Source organism: Melanostigma gelatinosum, assembly GCF_949748355.1.
Source record: "Melanostigma gelatinosum genome assembly, chromosome: 7".
Lineage (NCBI taxonomy): Eukaryota > Metazoa > Chordata > Actinopteri > Perciformes > Zoarcidae > Melanostigma > Melanostigma gelatinosum.
The window spans coordinates 4,364,722-4,380,872 of record NC_136640.1 but is presented as its reverse complement, the minus strand read 5'-3'; the positions used below and the strand labels follow the sequence as shown (position 1 = coordinate 4,380,872).

The window sequence follows — 16,151 nt, the reverse complement described above, 5'->3', positions numbered from 1 at the left end:
TGAGTTGCTATGGAAACGCTGACCAATAAACAACACCTCCATCTGCGGCCGCCAAACCAACCTGCATGTACACGAGATACGCCAGACAGTGAAACCCCCTCGGTCTCTCGCATTTATATGTTCTGCACGTTACCATCGCTGACTGATGGAGTGTTTGCATTTCTTCCTGAGCTGTGAGATTAAAATGTGTAACATGGATGATATAGAGTGATGGTGAAGCATTTTCAACACTTTATTAGAGTTCATGCAGTGTGTTCTCACTGCTCACAGGGCTGGGTTAACCGCAGGCCTGAAGGGGAAGGGGAGGGGAGGGCGCAGATCAAACATGAGCTCAACAGTTTCACATGAAAATTGAAAGTTTATTAAAAGCCTGCAGGAGACAGAAGAGCGCGGCAGCCGTACGACAGTTGGCTGAGTTTTGAGAAACATGCACGTTACGCCGGTAAACGTCTTGAGGATGTATGTCTGAGGAGCATGCGAGCTTCCTATTTTGAGCTCTTGAGCAACATCTTGCAGAAAGGAAGAGCACAAGAAGATTGCAACATGCGGAGAAATGTGCTAACAGCGTAGAGGAGAGAAGATACACGAGGCAGTCCGACACATGTAAGTAACAACCATTTTCATACACAATAAGCTTGTGTATGAGTGTTTAAATGAATGTTCAAAAAGGCAAATCTTACATCAAATACCACCAGAAAACTAATGTTAAACCTTCATTTTGTGTCTATCTCTAGGCATGAAGGCATCAGCAGATCCATCCATCTAGAGACGAGTTGTGTGAATGTGACCGGTCTGTTGTGGATGCAGACTGCTTGTACGTGCACACAAACGTGTCCCGTATGTCTGCGTCCAGGGCGGTTCACAGTTCAGTCAACGGGACGACGGCCATCCCGTGGAGGGGCAGCAGGAGGAGGCTGTCGCTGCTGGAGCAGCTGAGGGGCTGCCGGGAGGCCTGGTGCCCCGGGGCCCCCTGGGATAGAGAGGGGGCCCACGCCGCTATCTGTGGAACACCTGCCGGGGTGAGCTGTCCTCCTCGAGTCGTTATTGTTTCATGTGACATCAAGTCTTCAGTGTGATGGTGAATTACATGTAAAGCTGAGAGTAAGTCAGATCACTGATCCACACAATCAAAGAAGCTATTTTTCTTTGCTTCTTGAAGTGTTTTATACTTTAAAATTCATAAAATGATTTCACTAGTGAATTGAATATATGTCTTGTCCTCCAACAATAATGAATCATTCTCCTTTTTTTTCTGGGAAAAAAGCCTCCAAGCTGGTTATGCTTTCATCACAATGCAATAAATCCCAGATTTTCGGATTTTGCCTGAAGCACACAGTATTATTATTATGACAAAAACGCAAATCTATATCGTCACCAAAATTCAATCAGCTGACTTAAAATGTGCTGCCGGACTTTGTTCCCGATGTCCAGTCGTTACAATCTGACTCATCTTGCAACACAAGAGATGAAAGAACATATTCGTTGGACATTTACTGATATTCTTCTCGTCTTTCCCAACTTTCCGTTCATGTTTTTGAGAGGAACTTTATTTTTTTGTGTCCATCTAGCTCTATTTCGTCTCAGTCGTTCTACGTCCTCTTTGCATGTCCTCTGTTCCCATCATGTGCACGTATCCTAACTCACATCATCTCATGAGATCTTGCTTGGTTTGCTGCTCGTCAAGTGTTTTATGAAACTGTGTAGCGTCACTAAAAAAACCATTCAGTCACAACAGAAGTATTCTGAGCCGGTCTGAACACTGACATGCACATCTCTGTGACACGAAAGTATAGTTCCTTTTTCTGTGCGGCATCTCATAACACAATGAACGCTCAGTTTTTTTGGGGCTGAATGCAGAAGTGTCGCTGAATAAAACGGTTGCGCATCTCAGGGAAATTACATGACAAAATGGATAATACATCTGCAGCGAACGGAGAACGCGAGGAGGTCAGAACATCGTATGGAGAACGGCACGTTTGAAGGAGTGACATTCAAATAAACAGCCAGAAATGCAAAACCTCTAACTGGAAGCAACACGTCATTGAGCCGTGAGTATAAGTGGTCATGGGGAACGATGGGATGTCAGTTTGTTTTACTGCAGAACAAATTTACATCATTACGCCTCATGTTGGTTGTAGGCCGGCTGATTTTGTCGTAAAGCTGAACGGAAAAAGTTCATCTTGAACGGGTTCCCATTGTTCTTCCTATCAATCAGATGCGTGAATGACTGAATGTTACCGTTATGATTTAACAGAGGAATTGCTCATATCTCATCTCTGCTGCCAGTATGTGTTTGTGCTCAAAGTGTGGTGACTTGCAGTGAACTTATCTCTATTTCTGTGCTCACTGACAGCCACTTCCTGTGTGTGTGTGTGTGTGTGTGTGTGTGTGTGTGTGTTTGACAACACCTCTGAATTCAGTTGTGGTGTGACTGACATTGGTGTGCTGTACATGGGATTGCATGTGCTTGGTTTTACGCAAAGTTATTTTGGGGTCAACAAACTGCGTATTCTGTTTGAGTTCAGTCCTCAAAGACGCCGACGTGATCAGACCCGTCTCTACAAAAAGAACGTCTACGCAGTTAAAGCCAAGTTTAATGTCTTAAGTAGAATAGAAAATCATATATTAGGAATAAAAACGCTTTTTTTTTTATCATAAGCTGCAAAGAAAAACCCATCCTAAACTCAGCTGCTCTTTCATCGGGGTTAAGTCAGGTCGGATTGTCAACTCACTGTGTCATCTTGATTCAAATGTTGCTCAACTCCGATTGGTGCATGAACATAACTGTCATCCCCTTTTTTTCTAACTGTGCTCTGCTTACTTCAAGCCAGTGACAAGACCACAGAAAAACAAGAAAGAATTTGAAATATTTTGTGTGAAATGACCAAAACTTTTCTAACTAGTAAAACCTGTTTGTTCACAAAGATGATTGGGGGAAACAGTATTTATAAGACCTTTAAATTCAAAATATTCCCTATTTTTCAATCTACATCAGAAGCCCTTAATGAGTGAGGAATCGTTGCAAATGAATTCTGAATAGAAATATGGACTGACTACTATCTCCACAGCGCTGCATTCGTCAGTCAGTTAGTCTTTAGGAGAGAAGCATTCTTGAAGCAACTTGAAGCAACTTGAGTAACATTCAGAGAAAGTTTGGCAACCGTCCGTGACAGATTCTGTAATGTGTAATGACTACGTTGCTGGTATGCTAATATGCTCACAATGCTAGCACGCTGATGTTTAGCAGGTATAACGTTTACCGTGCTCACCATGGTAGTTTAGCGTGTTAGCATGCTATCCTTCGCTAATTAGGTCCAAACAACGGCTCAAGCTGAGGAAACGATATTAGTTTTGCAGGTATTTGGTCATAAACACGTGTAAATACTTTTTGTTTTTAGCGTGGCTAAAAGGGTAGTTACTGCACTGCTCATCCCGCTAAATAAACAACCATGGCAGTTATATAATGCTATAAAGATGCATTTCAGTAATGGTGGGTAATGCTGGACAGAGTGGGGGTGAACCAGAAAGAGCTTCAGTTTCAGTTTTAGTCAAAGCTCTACTTACTGGCAAGCTCTTTCCACAGCTTTCAATTGTAACTCACAGTTTTTAGTAGCAGCTTAATGCGTGAGCGAACAGCTCTGCATCACTTAGCCACTAATGAAGCCTGGGGAATTTACTGTTAGTTTGGTCACAACCTGTCATCATCACGGATTTTCAAGAGGAAAAATCGATCCAGTCATAGAAACACTGACGCAGTGTTGAGTCTTTACCGCTCACTTCTTTCTTTTTTCCTTTCCTGAAATGCATCCATTTCTCTCTCTGTCTCTTGCATAAGCATTTAAAATAAAAACCTGCCCAGCGAGCTTCCACCACGTTTCAGATACATAAATGACTCACTGTGTGTGTGTGTGTGTGTGTGTGTGTGTGTGTGTGTGTGTGTGTTTGTCTCCCTCCAGAGTTTCCTGGTTGTGCAGAACTCTGAGACGTCTCAGCCCGGCCTGCTCTGTGTGTCTGCTGGAGGAGAGAATGGAGCAGTTGTTGATTATAATATCAAAAGCACAGGCACAGGTATGGACTAACCGCATGTACCACCTTCTCTCTGTTTGTGTGTGTGTCTGTGTGTGTGATGCAGTCAGATGCATGTGTGACTCTTTGTGGTTATTTTGTGAATCATTACATCTGCTGCAACTGACAGATTAGACTGATAAACAGTTGCAGTGACCCGATAACGTCACAAGTTGTGCAGTTCTGCTTTTCCGCTGTTGAACTGAAGTATTCAAACCTGACATTACAGGACAGAAGGTGAGAGCAGGTGAGCGGTTACCTCGTCAAACTCTCAACATGCAAATTCTGTAACCTGAAACTGAGCTCTTTACTGATGAGATCAGCACCCGTTAGTGCTGCTTTTACTCCGTGAGCTTAAAATCACAGGCTGAAGAGACTAACGTGACCGCTCAGCATTGGGAACCGCACACGGTATCAGAACATAGGACTCAACGGCTGATGTGAAAGATAAAATTGATGAAATGTTGTCTTTGGCTTATCTTTAGAAACCTCCCCCCCCCCCCCCCCCGGTGTGTTTCCAGGAATGCAATGACTAACTGCCTCCTCTTTCCTTCTTTCAGTCTTCCAGCTGTCTGAGTCTCGTCTGTCGTTCTCTGACTTGGCTCAGCTCGTGCTCTTCTACTCTCTGACCAGGTAAGAACCTGCTCTGTCACCGGTGCCTTTTTGTTTGTCGTGTGCGATTGAACTTCCATTTGAACTCGGGCTTCTCGAACGTTTTATTTGCAATTGCATAAATGCGGCACCATAACTTTTTTGGTATTTTCGATTCGGTTGAAAAGTATTGTCATGCTTCATCTTCTCCCCGTCATCTCTTCCTGTGCGTCAGGGATGTGTTGTCTGTCTGTCTTTCCATTCCTCGCTGGATCGACAGTGTCACCGAGCAGACCAGAGATCGTTTCTCTGAACTTGAACCCAGTGAGTCCTTCCATCTCTCTGACTTTCCGTCTCATATCAGAAACACAAAACCAGAAAGATCTTTTTTTAAGAACTGTCTATAATACTTCCCTACTGCAGATACTTGGCTCTGCACGTCGACTGACCAGCACACTGATGAAATGACCCAGCGGGAGCCAAGCGAAGTAATGTGCTCCATACAGGTATATACTGTGTGTGTAAAAGAACAAGCGATTGTAACAACTTCCTTATTTACAAGACAGCATGTTTATTAATGCCTTAAAACTGCATTAAGCAATGTTTTTAAATTAACAATGAACATAATCAAATATTTATGGGTAATATGAAGTCGCTCGTAGCGACGAACCCACAGAAATTCACCAGCTCTGCAGTCACCACCGAGCTGCCTCCTGTCTACATAGTGCAGCATTCAGCAGCCAAAGAGACAGATTACTCTGAATTGGTGGACACCCAAAACATTGTGGTGAGCAGTGTGTTACAGGAAGCATCTTATTTCTTCACTATTTGTGTGCGTGTGTGTGTGTGTGTGTGTGTGTGTTCCCCTAGCTGACTTCCACCAACGGGGCCCTGTGCATCATCAATCCCCTCTACCTTCATGAACACGGAGATGATTGGCTGACCCGCCGAGCCACGCAGCCATCAAACTACAGGCGAGAGCGACGCCTCAGCTCCACCAGAACATGGGCGGGGTCCGGGATACAGAGCCAACGAGCCATCTCGCTGGATCAGGAGTCCTCCGCTGCCGGACTGCAGAGTTCTGGTGAGGACTCGTTACTTGCTGCTCCGGACTATTTGTTACCACGACTTGTTGTTTTTACATTTTAGTTTGAACACGAATTATTCATACACGCTATAACCTGTTAATTAGCAAGGTGTTAGCTGGTAGGTGGACTTTGTTGCTTTCGGACAGAGCCAGGCTTTCCCCGCTCTTCCAATGTTTATGCTAAGCTAGTCGGGTCCTGCACACCGCCCTATCAGGAGGCAGCACCTTCATAATTTAGCATGCAAACTTGATATGTTATGATCTAACTATCTCGATAATTATTTCTTAATTTAGGAACTATTTATCCAGGAAGATTCTCTTAAAACTGTCTGTATGGCAAAATCGACTGTTGTTAAGTGGAATAATCCATCTGAACTGACCCTTTCAACACAAAGGCCAACATGGTGTTCATCATCTATGTTTTCCAGGTCTTATCAGAGCCATGTCTGCTGATTCACCAAATTGCCCACCAACCCCGTCAACCCCAGCTGTTCCAGAAGGGGTGATTCTCAGGAGGCCCAGCAGAGATTTGGCCTCCAGCCCTCTCCACAGAGCGAGCACGGGGAGCCTTCCTCCGTCTACTCCCTCCACCCCTGGAAGTTCAAATACACTGTTTGAGTTGCCGGACCATGGCAGCCCGGTGCCTCAGTCTCCTTACAGGGTGTCCTGGATTGAGGATGGATTTTGGCTGCCTCCGCCCAGGCCTTCCTCTTTGCTCCACCCCCCGTCGCTGGAGCTCGACTCGCTGTCGGTCAGCAGCATTGAGGAGGAGCAGGAGTCCCAAACGTCAAGCCCCCCCCTGCACCACCCGTCCGCGCATCGGTTGGCCGAGAAGGTCATCCATCGTCTGTCGGCGGTGGGCCAGGCTCTCGGCGGGCTGGTGAGTCAGAAGAAGAGACTAACCAATCGCGTGCAGGAGCTGAGCGAGCGGAAAGGTGCGGCGTTTGCGGAGGCGGTGAAAGGGTTCGTGGAGATGACGCTGAAGAGAGGGGCCGATACTGGCGGGGTCACGGGGTCAGAATTCTTACAGGAAGTGAGGTCATCGCTCTCGTCCCTGAAGGAGACACTGTTGGACTGCCACGAAATCCAGGCGTTGTTGGATAGCATCACCGACATGAATGACTTAGAGACCGGTGAGCGAGCTGAAAATGTACATTTCAATTAAGTGTTTCCATCATTGACAGAACTGTTTTTGTTTTACAACTCCAATTTCTCCTCACGTACCTTTTCGACCCTCCTGCAGACTCTCTGCTCGAGCTCTCCCTCCACAGGGTGGCTCTGAAGCCCGTCTCCGAACACCTCTACTCCTGCATTCATATCTCCCGGACTGATGACGGCAGCTTCGAGCGTCTCCGCAGCAACATGCTCGTGCTGGAGAAGAACAGCGTGGAGGATCTCGGGGGGTCGGCGGGAGTTGGAGTTCCCGACGCTGTCAGCCTGGAGCGGATCCAGCAGAGGTGGACTAGTATGCATGACGCCTACTCCCCAAACAAGAAGGTCCACATCCTTCTCAAAGTCTGCAAGAGCATCTATCACAGCATGAGTGCTAATGCTAGCTCAGGTAGTTTGTTTGTTTTTTAAATCATAATTTTCACTTTCTTCGTCTGTTAGTTACCCTTTAAATTCACACTCTCCTCTCCTGCAGGCACAGCGTTCGGAGCGGATGACTTCCTGCCCTGCCTCACATGGGTGCTGCTCCATAGTGACGTGGTCACCTTACACCTGGACACAGACTACATGATGGAGCTGCTGGACCCCACGCAGCTGCAGGGAGAAGGTAAGACACACATTTCCTCAAAAGCACTCCTGGACTCGGTTGTGGCAGCACTTCTTACGTTGAAACTTAGCCTCGTTAGATTAGTTTTATCTCAATAATCTTCTTCTAGTAGCTGTTGTGACTGAACCAGCCAATCGATGTTTTTTTTCCCACTGATTATAAGGATTCAGATGCTGTTTAACTTTACAAGTCACAGACCGTCTCCCTTTCTGCGTTCCCCATATCAACAGGTGGCTACTACCTTACAACCCTATACGCCTCTCTTTACTACATCAGCAGCTTCCGGCCGCGGCTGGCCGCCCGTCAGCTGAGTGTCGAAGCCCAACACTCTCTGAACCAATGGCATCGCAGGCGAACGCTGCACTGCAACCAGTCGCGACGCAGCCGGAACCGACGGACCATTCGCAGGCAGGCGGGCCGGGACAAGCCGGCGCAGAACTCCGAGACAGACGCCCGGAGTAAAGAAAAGGAAAGTGGAGAAGAAAATGATTCTGTTAACAGTGAGGAGTCACAGCAGCAGACGGAAAGCACCGCTGAGGCTCTGCAGCCGCTGAAGGAGGAGACGAGCAGAGGGCGAGGAGCTGAGGACGAACCACAGGACTGTAATCAGCGAGACGTGATGAGGAGCAAACAGGAAGACAGACTGACTCTATGTACAGAAGGAGAAGAGGAACACAGATGATCGTGATGGAGAGAAGAAGAAGAAGAGTTTCCCTTCATGCAAAGAATGGCATTAATCATTTTAAGATCGTGTCTCAGTGGGTCAAACACTCCTAAAAGCTGCAACGCAAACCACCTGCATGTCTCGTGCTGCTGAGATTCCTCTTCTCTGGAGACCAAAGAGAGCTTTTTAATAATGTCATTAACACTCTGGTGTCAGTTGATTTTGAAATTATGGTCGGGAATCCTTCTGGGATCCTTCTAAAGATAAATCTAAAGGATTAGTTTAAAGGGAAAAGGAGATTTTACAGAGTTAACTTGAGCTTCCTTTTTCTTACAAAGTACTGAATATATTTGACCTCTTCAGGAGTCTGACAATCTTTCAGATGGAGAATTCAGAGGAGCAAAAGTCCCTGTCACACTGCCCATAACTTGGGACAAAGGGGTCACGAGGGCACACTGCTTCATCAGGTTAGGAAGCACCGGCCTCGAAGTCATAGTTTTATTGTGAAGAAGAGAAGAGTTCATATAAAAGTATTATTAATATATTCATTTGGGAATGAAAATATTTTTTGAATATGCTTTACTGAAACTAATGTCATTTTTGATTTGTAAATATTAATATGAAAGCAACAAATGTGCAAAGAAGAGTACATTAATGAAACCGATCAACAGTGTTGGTTTTCTCTTAATACCATTTACAGCAGCAACTCTTCATGTGTTGTTATTATTACTGCAGGTCATTTAACAGCACTTATATGTGCAATATAGTGGCGAGTGGTTGTTAAATGAGCAAATAAAGCAAACAGGTTCCCTTTAACCTCTCGTCAACCCTGAAGTTACCGTCCATAGCTGGTGAACGTAGCTTAGCATTTAGCAGCTAAAGATCCAGATGTTTCCCTCGCAAAACAGCTAAAAGAGAGTGAATATGGGAGAAACATTTATGTGATGAGTGTGTCATTGTGCTTGATGTGGAGTTCTCCTGAATATAATGCTGTTGTGCCCCTTTGAGCTTTTGCCTTTCATTTATACTGTTTCTTCTTTGTACGTTTGTCAGGACTCGACAAAGACTAGCTCACTGTTTGGACCACTAGAGGGCAGCGTTACGCCTCCTGTGAGATGTACAGTTTGTGTCCTCCAATGTTTGCATTCACAGTTGGCAGAATAATCACAGGTTTGATTTTTGATTCATGGAATAAGGTTTCTGTGTACTGTATTTGTACTGTAAATACTTTACCCATACATTGCTTAAAGAACACTCGCATTTGCTGTGGGTTTAAGGATGTCAAAATTGAGTTGAAGTGACAAGTGTAGGAGCTGAAGTAGGTGCTGAAGTCAAAACACCAAAAGGATTGAACGTGGGAGACGAAGCTCGAGAGAAGCTGAAATGTTTTTGAAAGGACTTCAGCAGCTGAGAGGAGCTGAGACACTTAAAAGTTCCTCAAGTTAGCGCTGATAAAATCTGAAGTGACAGTCGAAGCGTAAAGAATTTAAGGCGGTGAAGTGGTCAGAAGTGAAGTTCTTGAAGGCGTTGCAGTGAAACAGTCGACGCAGTGAAGTTGACTCAATTTAAAACTTAAAGTATTTCAAGTTCAAGCACTTAAAGTAACACCATTTACTGTAAAGGAGTGGAATATTATGATTTTTGCTTTACTTGCCTCTTTTTAAATATATTTAAATATTTTGTCGACTGTTAAATTGACTGCTCTTTTCTTTGTTCCTTTTTTTTTTTACTTTAAGCAGATTTCTTTTCTTTACAGATGTTGTACAGACACAGCACGGTGGGGAGACAAACTGACAGTTGGGGTTTAATGTCTTCAAATAATTGAAGTGGCAGTGAAAGCAACGGAAGGTGTTTAACAAACACGATGTTGCCACCGAATCCTGAACACACGGGCCCAAAAATAACAAACACCTGAAGGAGTTTGAGCTTGAAGTGACGGCAGAAGTTCAAACGCTGGAGGAGTTGACTTAAACAATAATAACAAACAATAAAAGTAGTGACTTCAGTGGAAGCACTCGTAGTGATTGAGTGACGGGTGTTAGCTCTTAAAAAGGAACTGAAGTTGAAGGAGGAAAAGTGAAAGCTGAGGTTTAAAGCGCTGAGGAGCTGCTCACAGTAAAACACAAATAGGTGTTGAAGCGTTTTGTAGGAAGTGAAGTAGCAACATTTTAGTGCAACTTTCCATTTCATCTATTTTACTGGAGTATTACTTTATTGTTTTCTTGTAATTTCCTGTAAAATCTCCTGTTATAACGATTTTACGTAAACAAGAGCCTGTACATTGAAATATTAACAAAATAGCTAATGAATGCACATACATCAGGCATGAACACATGTAAATAGTTATACAGGGGGCCCTCTTATGTAAATGAACACACACACACACACACACACATACATATGGAACTGTATCATCGCTGCATTCTAAATGACCGAGCCAATCAAATTTGCCTAATGAGACATCTTGCATTCTGCCTGCATGTGGATGTCAAACCTAGAAACAGCTGGGCCTTTATACACACACACACACACACACACACACACACACACACACACACACACACACTTCCCCTTTCTCCTCTCACACTTTATCAGATCTGGTGGAAGAATTAGATGGAAACACATTTATTGGACACACACACACACACACGTGCAGAGCAGAACTCAGGGACTCGTTGAGGATGGAGTTGTGGTCAAGACTTTACTGGCCAGTGCACAGTGTCGCACACTCGTTCTCCCACACGCAGTTCTTTTACACATGTGATATATTATGCATACATGAGTGTGAGTAACGCACTCACCGCGGTCATAAATTAGATATATGGCGGTGGTGGTGGCGGCAGTGGAGGAGGGGGTGCTCAGAGAGGAGTGTGTGTATTTGTGTGCATGCAAAATGAGCAGGGGAGGAAGGATGGATGGGGGTGGGGGGGGGGCACAGATGGCTGTGGCCTGAGGCATTCGAGGTACTGCAGCTAAACATGGAGACTGCAGCACACACACTCACACACACACACACACACACACAGGAGATTAAGTGTTGGGGGGCTGCTCACATATACAAACACGTCAACATATACTGTATAGAAGCAGAAGTAGGAGACGCAGACAGTCACACTATTTCCTCAGTGTCCATATCAGAAATAATATCAACCTCTAAAGAAGAGAAACATATCAGTAAAAACTGTTCGATTAAATATTGATTTTGTTCAACTTTTACGACTGTACTGAAGTACACATTTGAGGTACTTGCCATATCATGCTTTATACTTCAATTAAAGGACAAATATTGTACTTTTTGCTCCACTGCATTTATTTGACAGCTGTAGTTACTGATTACTTTACAGATGAACACACACACACACACACACACATATATTATGTACAACACTTTATTTGGATAGTCGGCCCACAAATAGTTTGTTTATTTGTAACATTTCAACAGCCTGTTAGTCGCGGTGTCCAACAGATCGTCTTGAACTAACAGATTGTTTTTATCATTGCAAACACATTATTCTTTTTATTGTTATTATTTCTACACCTGACAAACTACATTTTCTCGTATGTCATGTGAAATATCAACTTTTTGACCCTATTCTTTTGCCTGTTCTATTCTTTTGCCTGTTTTTAAATATGTTTCACATTGTGCTCAACTTGCCCTCCAGATGCATTTCGCTGCTTCACTTTCAGCTCAGTAATCGTCTTCAATCAGGATGAAGGAGAGGAGTCGGACTGCCAGCCTCGGCCTCATCTGTCACTCGTCCCCCGATGATTCATGTAAGTGTCTTTTGTCTTTGCTGCGGCCTCTCGGATTCTGTCACCGTCCAACAGCTTGCCTCTGTCACGTCTCGTTCACACACTACGACACAATACAACTTTCTCCCATTCTCTTTCTCTTTTTAACCCCCTGGTCCTTCATTCCTTCTCTCTCTCAATCAGTTCCTCTCCTGCTCTTCCCGCTGCATTCCCCCATTCCTTTCTCTCCCCCTCCCTCTCTTTTACTCCCTCCCCACCCTCTCTCCCACACTTGTCTGAACCCTGACAGGTGTGTAATTGAATGATTAATGACCACCACACAGTACCCCCCCCCCCCCCCCTCCCTAAAACACACTTTATGTTAAAATGGAATTGTACATATGTATGCAACACACATATTCATGCGCCGGCACACGCAGACGTGCACATTTTCACATTACACATGTGTATTCATTTTGCTTCAACAGCCCAAATGGTCAAATTCAAACCAGTGGGAGTCTTGAAATGATGGAGACATTAGAAGGAGTGCAGCAATGCACCGAGTGCAACATATATTACCCCGCACTGTGCAAGAGCTGCCCATTTAAAAAAAAAAGACACTGTTGTCATTTACACAAAGTGTTTTCAACTTGTGGGAATTTCCCACAAAGATGTTATTCGTTTATCGTCATTTTCTAAAGAATTCTGCCAAAACGCTGCAGCTCTGACTTGTGCAGTTGTCTTCTCTTCTCACAGCGCACAAACGATCAAACACGATGCAGATAAATACACCCAGGCTCCTTCTCCCCCTCTGTTTCACCCACCTCCTCTTCATTTGTCAACATAAAGGCAGATTGTATGCGGTGTAATTCCCACCGTCGAATGGAGTCCGTGTTGGCGAGAGGAAAGGCTGTCGATCCATCTGAACCAATAACACGCCGAGAGGCTGTATGACTGTGAATGATGGTGTGCGAGAGAGGGCTGAACATATGAATAAAGTATGTGCTTTTCTGCCGTGATCCATGCCTGGGATCATACGTTTCAGGATCGTTGTTTCCAAATAGCTGGAGAGAAAGAAGAAAAAAACAATTCATACGTTATGAACGCCGTGCACCGTTATGCAGCAGATCGACAGGTTCATACGTGGCGGGATACAGATTGTGTGTGAAGTAGAGAACGACTGATTGGTGTTTTCTGAAGGCCGATGCTGAGAACTGCCGACTAGTGGTTCAAGTCACTGTTTACGTTTTCTGTATTGAACATAAACCATAAAAACGGTTTCATAACATACGTTCATGAATGGATGTTGTTGGAAAACCAATTTCATACTTTGTCAGTGAACATTTTACTGAAACTTTGAGGATCAGCGTCTTTAGACTTCAGACAAGAGATAAAAACGGTTTCATTCAGACATCAAATGTATTACATGTGCCCAAAAAACAAGAATTAAATAATTCAAACTTCCATTTTGTCGATGTCCCCACAGTGATCCACGACTGGGGAGAATACTGCTGGATCTTGGTTTTAGAATTTGTTCGCTTTAATTTAAATCAATCTATTCAATTCGGTTCCTGATTAAATCTGCACGGATGTTGCTAAGCTTCCAGTCTCTGTTACCGATGACCGGTGTTTTCTTGTAATCTTATTCAACTGTTGCTCGGCGAGATATTCAGACTGGTTGAACATTGTACGGCGTCTTGTAGAGTATCCTCTCAGACATCGACCTGTACGCCTTTATCTCAGGCGACTACCGTTGAACGGCAGCGTTTAGTGCTGAGCTATTTTGTTCAGACATTCATAGTCCCCAGTGGATGCATCTTCATGACTTTGATTATCCTTTGACTTTCTATCAAACGCCAACATGAGGTTGACATTTGTAAAATTGAATGAAATATCTCGATACATTGCTGTGAGATGCAGTGAGCACGTTCACGGTCCCTTCAGGATGAACTTTAACAGGCTCTGTTAGCTCGGCTCGGCACTTTCTTCGTAGTTTGCGTCGTCGGTGCTGTTAGCACCGTTAGCTGTGAGCCGCTATCTGACGGAGGTGGAGTGTGAGGAGGGACACGGAGAAAGGAAAAGTGGAGGGATGCCGAGGTCAGGACCCGGGTGCCAGGGAGAACGGCCATTTCCTGTTGACCTCTTTATGAACTCTGGCCCCTAACCCCGCCCTCCCGCTCCGGGCCGAATGGGGGCAGGGTGAGGCGGGGGGGGGGGGGGGGGGTCAGTGTTTGTTGTGTGTTTGGGGTGCTGCGGATGACTGCAGGGTGAAATCAGGGATGGATGTTTGATGTCCAAAAGGATGTACATCAGAGGAGGTGAAGGTTGTGGAGGGAAAAGTTAGGAGGGTTGTTTTGGCTTTGAGTGTTTGTACATGTTGACAGATGATATTCTCCTTACTTTAAGTTTAGGTGATGAATAAGGAGAAGGAACTGGAAATGTGATCATCCTGCCTGTGTGACAGATCACTGCAGCTGCAGCCTGAGGCCTCTGTCAGAGTCTCTCAGAGGAGGGGAAGCAGTGACGTGACTTATGGTTGGGAAAAAAAGGAAGGAGATTACACTATTTGTCAAGGAAAGGCCATGTAGAGGTGAGTGGCTTTTATTGTGGTTTATTTAATGTGTTTAAACTTCTCATGGAGGAGTCTAAATCTTCCTCAGTGGTATGGAACGTCGTCAAGCAAGATCACCAGACGCTTTTGATCATTTCTGCCGACTGTTTTTTGACTTTTGATGTGTTTGGGAAGTCGTGCTTGAGGGGAGGACGGCACTTGAAATGTGTTTTGTTTCTCACATTGACCCTCTAGAAATCGAGATGGTGCATCTCAAGTGGTCTGTCCTCCATCCTTCCATTAAAATGTGAAAAATGTATTTTTATTGTTGATTGCACATCAAAGTAGAAGGTATAGAAGAGTGAAAGAAGGCACCTGAGACCTTCAGACAGAGCATATGAATTGTGGAAAAATAATTAAATGAAATGATTGAGGGTTTTTGGATCAAACTGACTTTCAGAGATCCTAGACATTGGCTGTGTCCAAAATCCACACTAAATACTCTATAAACAGTATAAACTTCACACCAATCTTCCTTCAAAGAAATTCAATCCCATATGGGAGTTCATAGGTATTCATAAGTTAGTAGTACTTGTACATGCAAGACACAATAAATGGCTTGACTAGCTGTAACTAAATAGCCAACAATGCTAAATGCTAAAGTGCATCCTATTTTGCTCACGAGTTGCTAATCAAAAGTAACTTTTTTACTTCTTATTTAATTCTTTAACTCACAAGATTTTCCTGGAGCCGTCTAACCAAAATCTGCAATTTTTCTTTTTCAATCAACTGCACTCATTAATAAAGTAAATGTCTGCACAGCGCGGACTTCTTTGATTACAATTAATTTAACAATAAAACCTGCATTTTCAGTCAGAAAATGTCCGCGGGTAGAATCAGACAACACACACAAACAGACAGCCAGTGACGAGTTTTTACAAAAAAAAACATTTTAATACTTTAGCTGTATATTTCCCATCATCATTCAGAAAGGTTTCAGCAGTCCGAGCAGAGCGGAGAGGGAGCCGAATGTTCAGAGAGTCCTTTGGCTGCAGCTCCTCTCACACACACCGCTGTGACACGCACACAAAATGGACTAGAAATGCTTACAGAAAATTGTGTGTGTGTGTGTGTGAGAGTGTGTATGTGTGTGGAAATGGCTTTCAGTGTAGTGTGTTGTGTATGTTGGTGTGTGTGCGTGTAGGAAAGATCTTAAGGTAACGGACACCTGCTGGTGTCTTAAGGAGGTCAGTGGTACGAGAGCGAGGCAGACTGGAAGTCATTCATAGTGTTTAGTTCATGCTGAGGAAGACCACTAATATTTAAATCGGCCTGCAGTGGCACACATAAATATAAAAATAGAATAAGAAAAAAATCAGCTTTAAGTAAAGTGTGTGTGTGAAAGTGTGTGTTTCTTTGACAGTTGGCGTGTGCAGGAAGACAGGGAGTAGTGAAGAAGGCGTGTTCACAGGATCAAAGTCCCATCCAGTAACGTCCATGTGCTGTCTTCCTGTGGTTCAGCAGGCATGATGGGAAGTGTAGTTTAAAGCATGTGTCTCACCCACAGGACACAGGGGAGACATTTGGAGAGGAGGAAGCACTTCTACTCTGAAAGAGGTATGGCTTAAACCTGTGGGTCTAGACAGTGTGTGTAATGTTTATGTCTAGGTGTGTGTGAGTGTGT

General features: G+C 44.3%; 1 protein-coding gene across 2 annotated transcripts; it reads left to right on the top strand.

Annotated features, from left to right (window-relative positions):
- Positions 1-806: 806 nt before the first annotated feature.
- Positions 807-9,771, top strand: rinl (Ras and Rab interactor-like). 2 transcript variants are annotated; one of them, XM_079271689.1, is made up of 10 exons: positions 807-1,019; positions 3,957-4,068; positions 4,626-4,698; positions 4,892-4,980; positions 5,080-5,162; positions 5,527-5,740; positions 6,172-6,876; positions 6,987-7,304; positions 7,389-7,520; positions 7,751-9,771. In XM_079271689.1, the coding sequence occupies exons 1-10, from the start codon at positions 840-842 to the stop codon at positions 8,200-8,202; spliced, it is 2,358 nt and encodes a 785-aa protein (XP_079127815.1). In that variant the 5' UTR covers positions 807-839; the 3' UTR covers positions 8,203-9,771. The 2 variants fall into 2 exon arrangements, with proteins under 2 accessions (XP_079127815.1, XP_079127816.1); XM_079271690.1 differs by having other exon boundaries at positions 7,797-7,971.
- Positions 9,772-16,151: the final 6,380 nt, after the last annotated feature.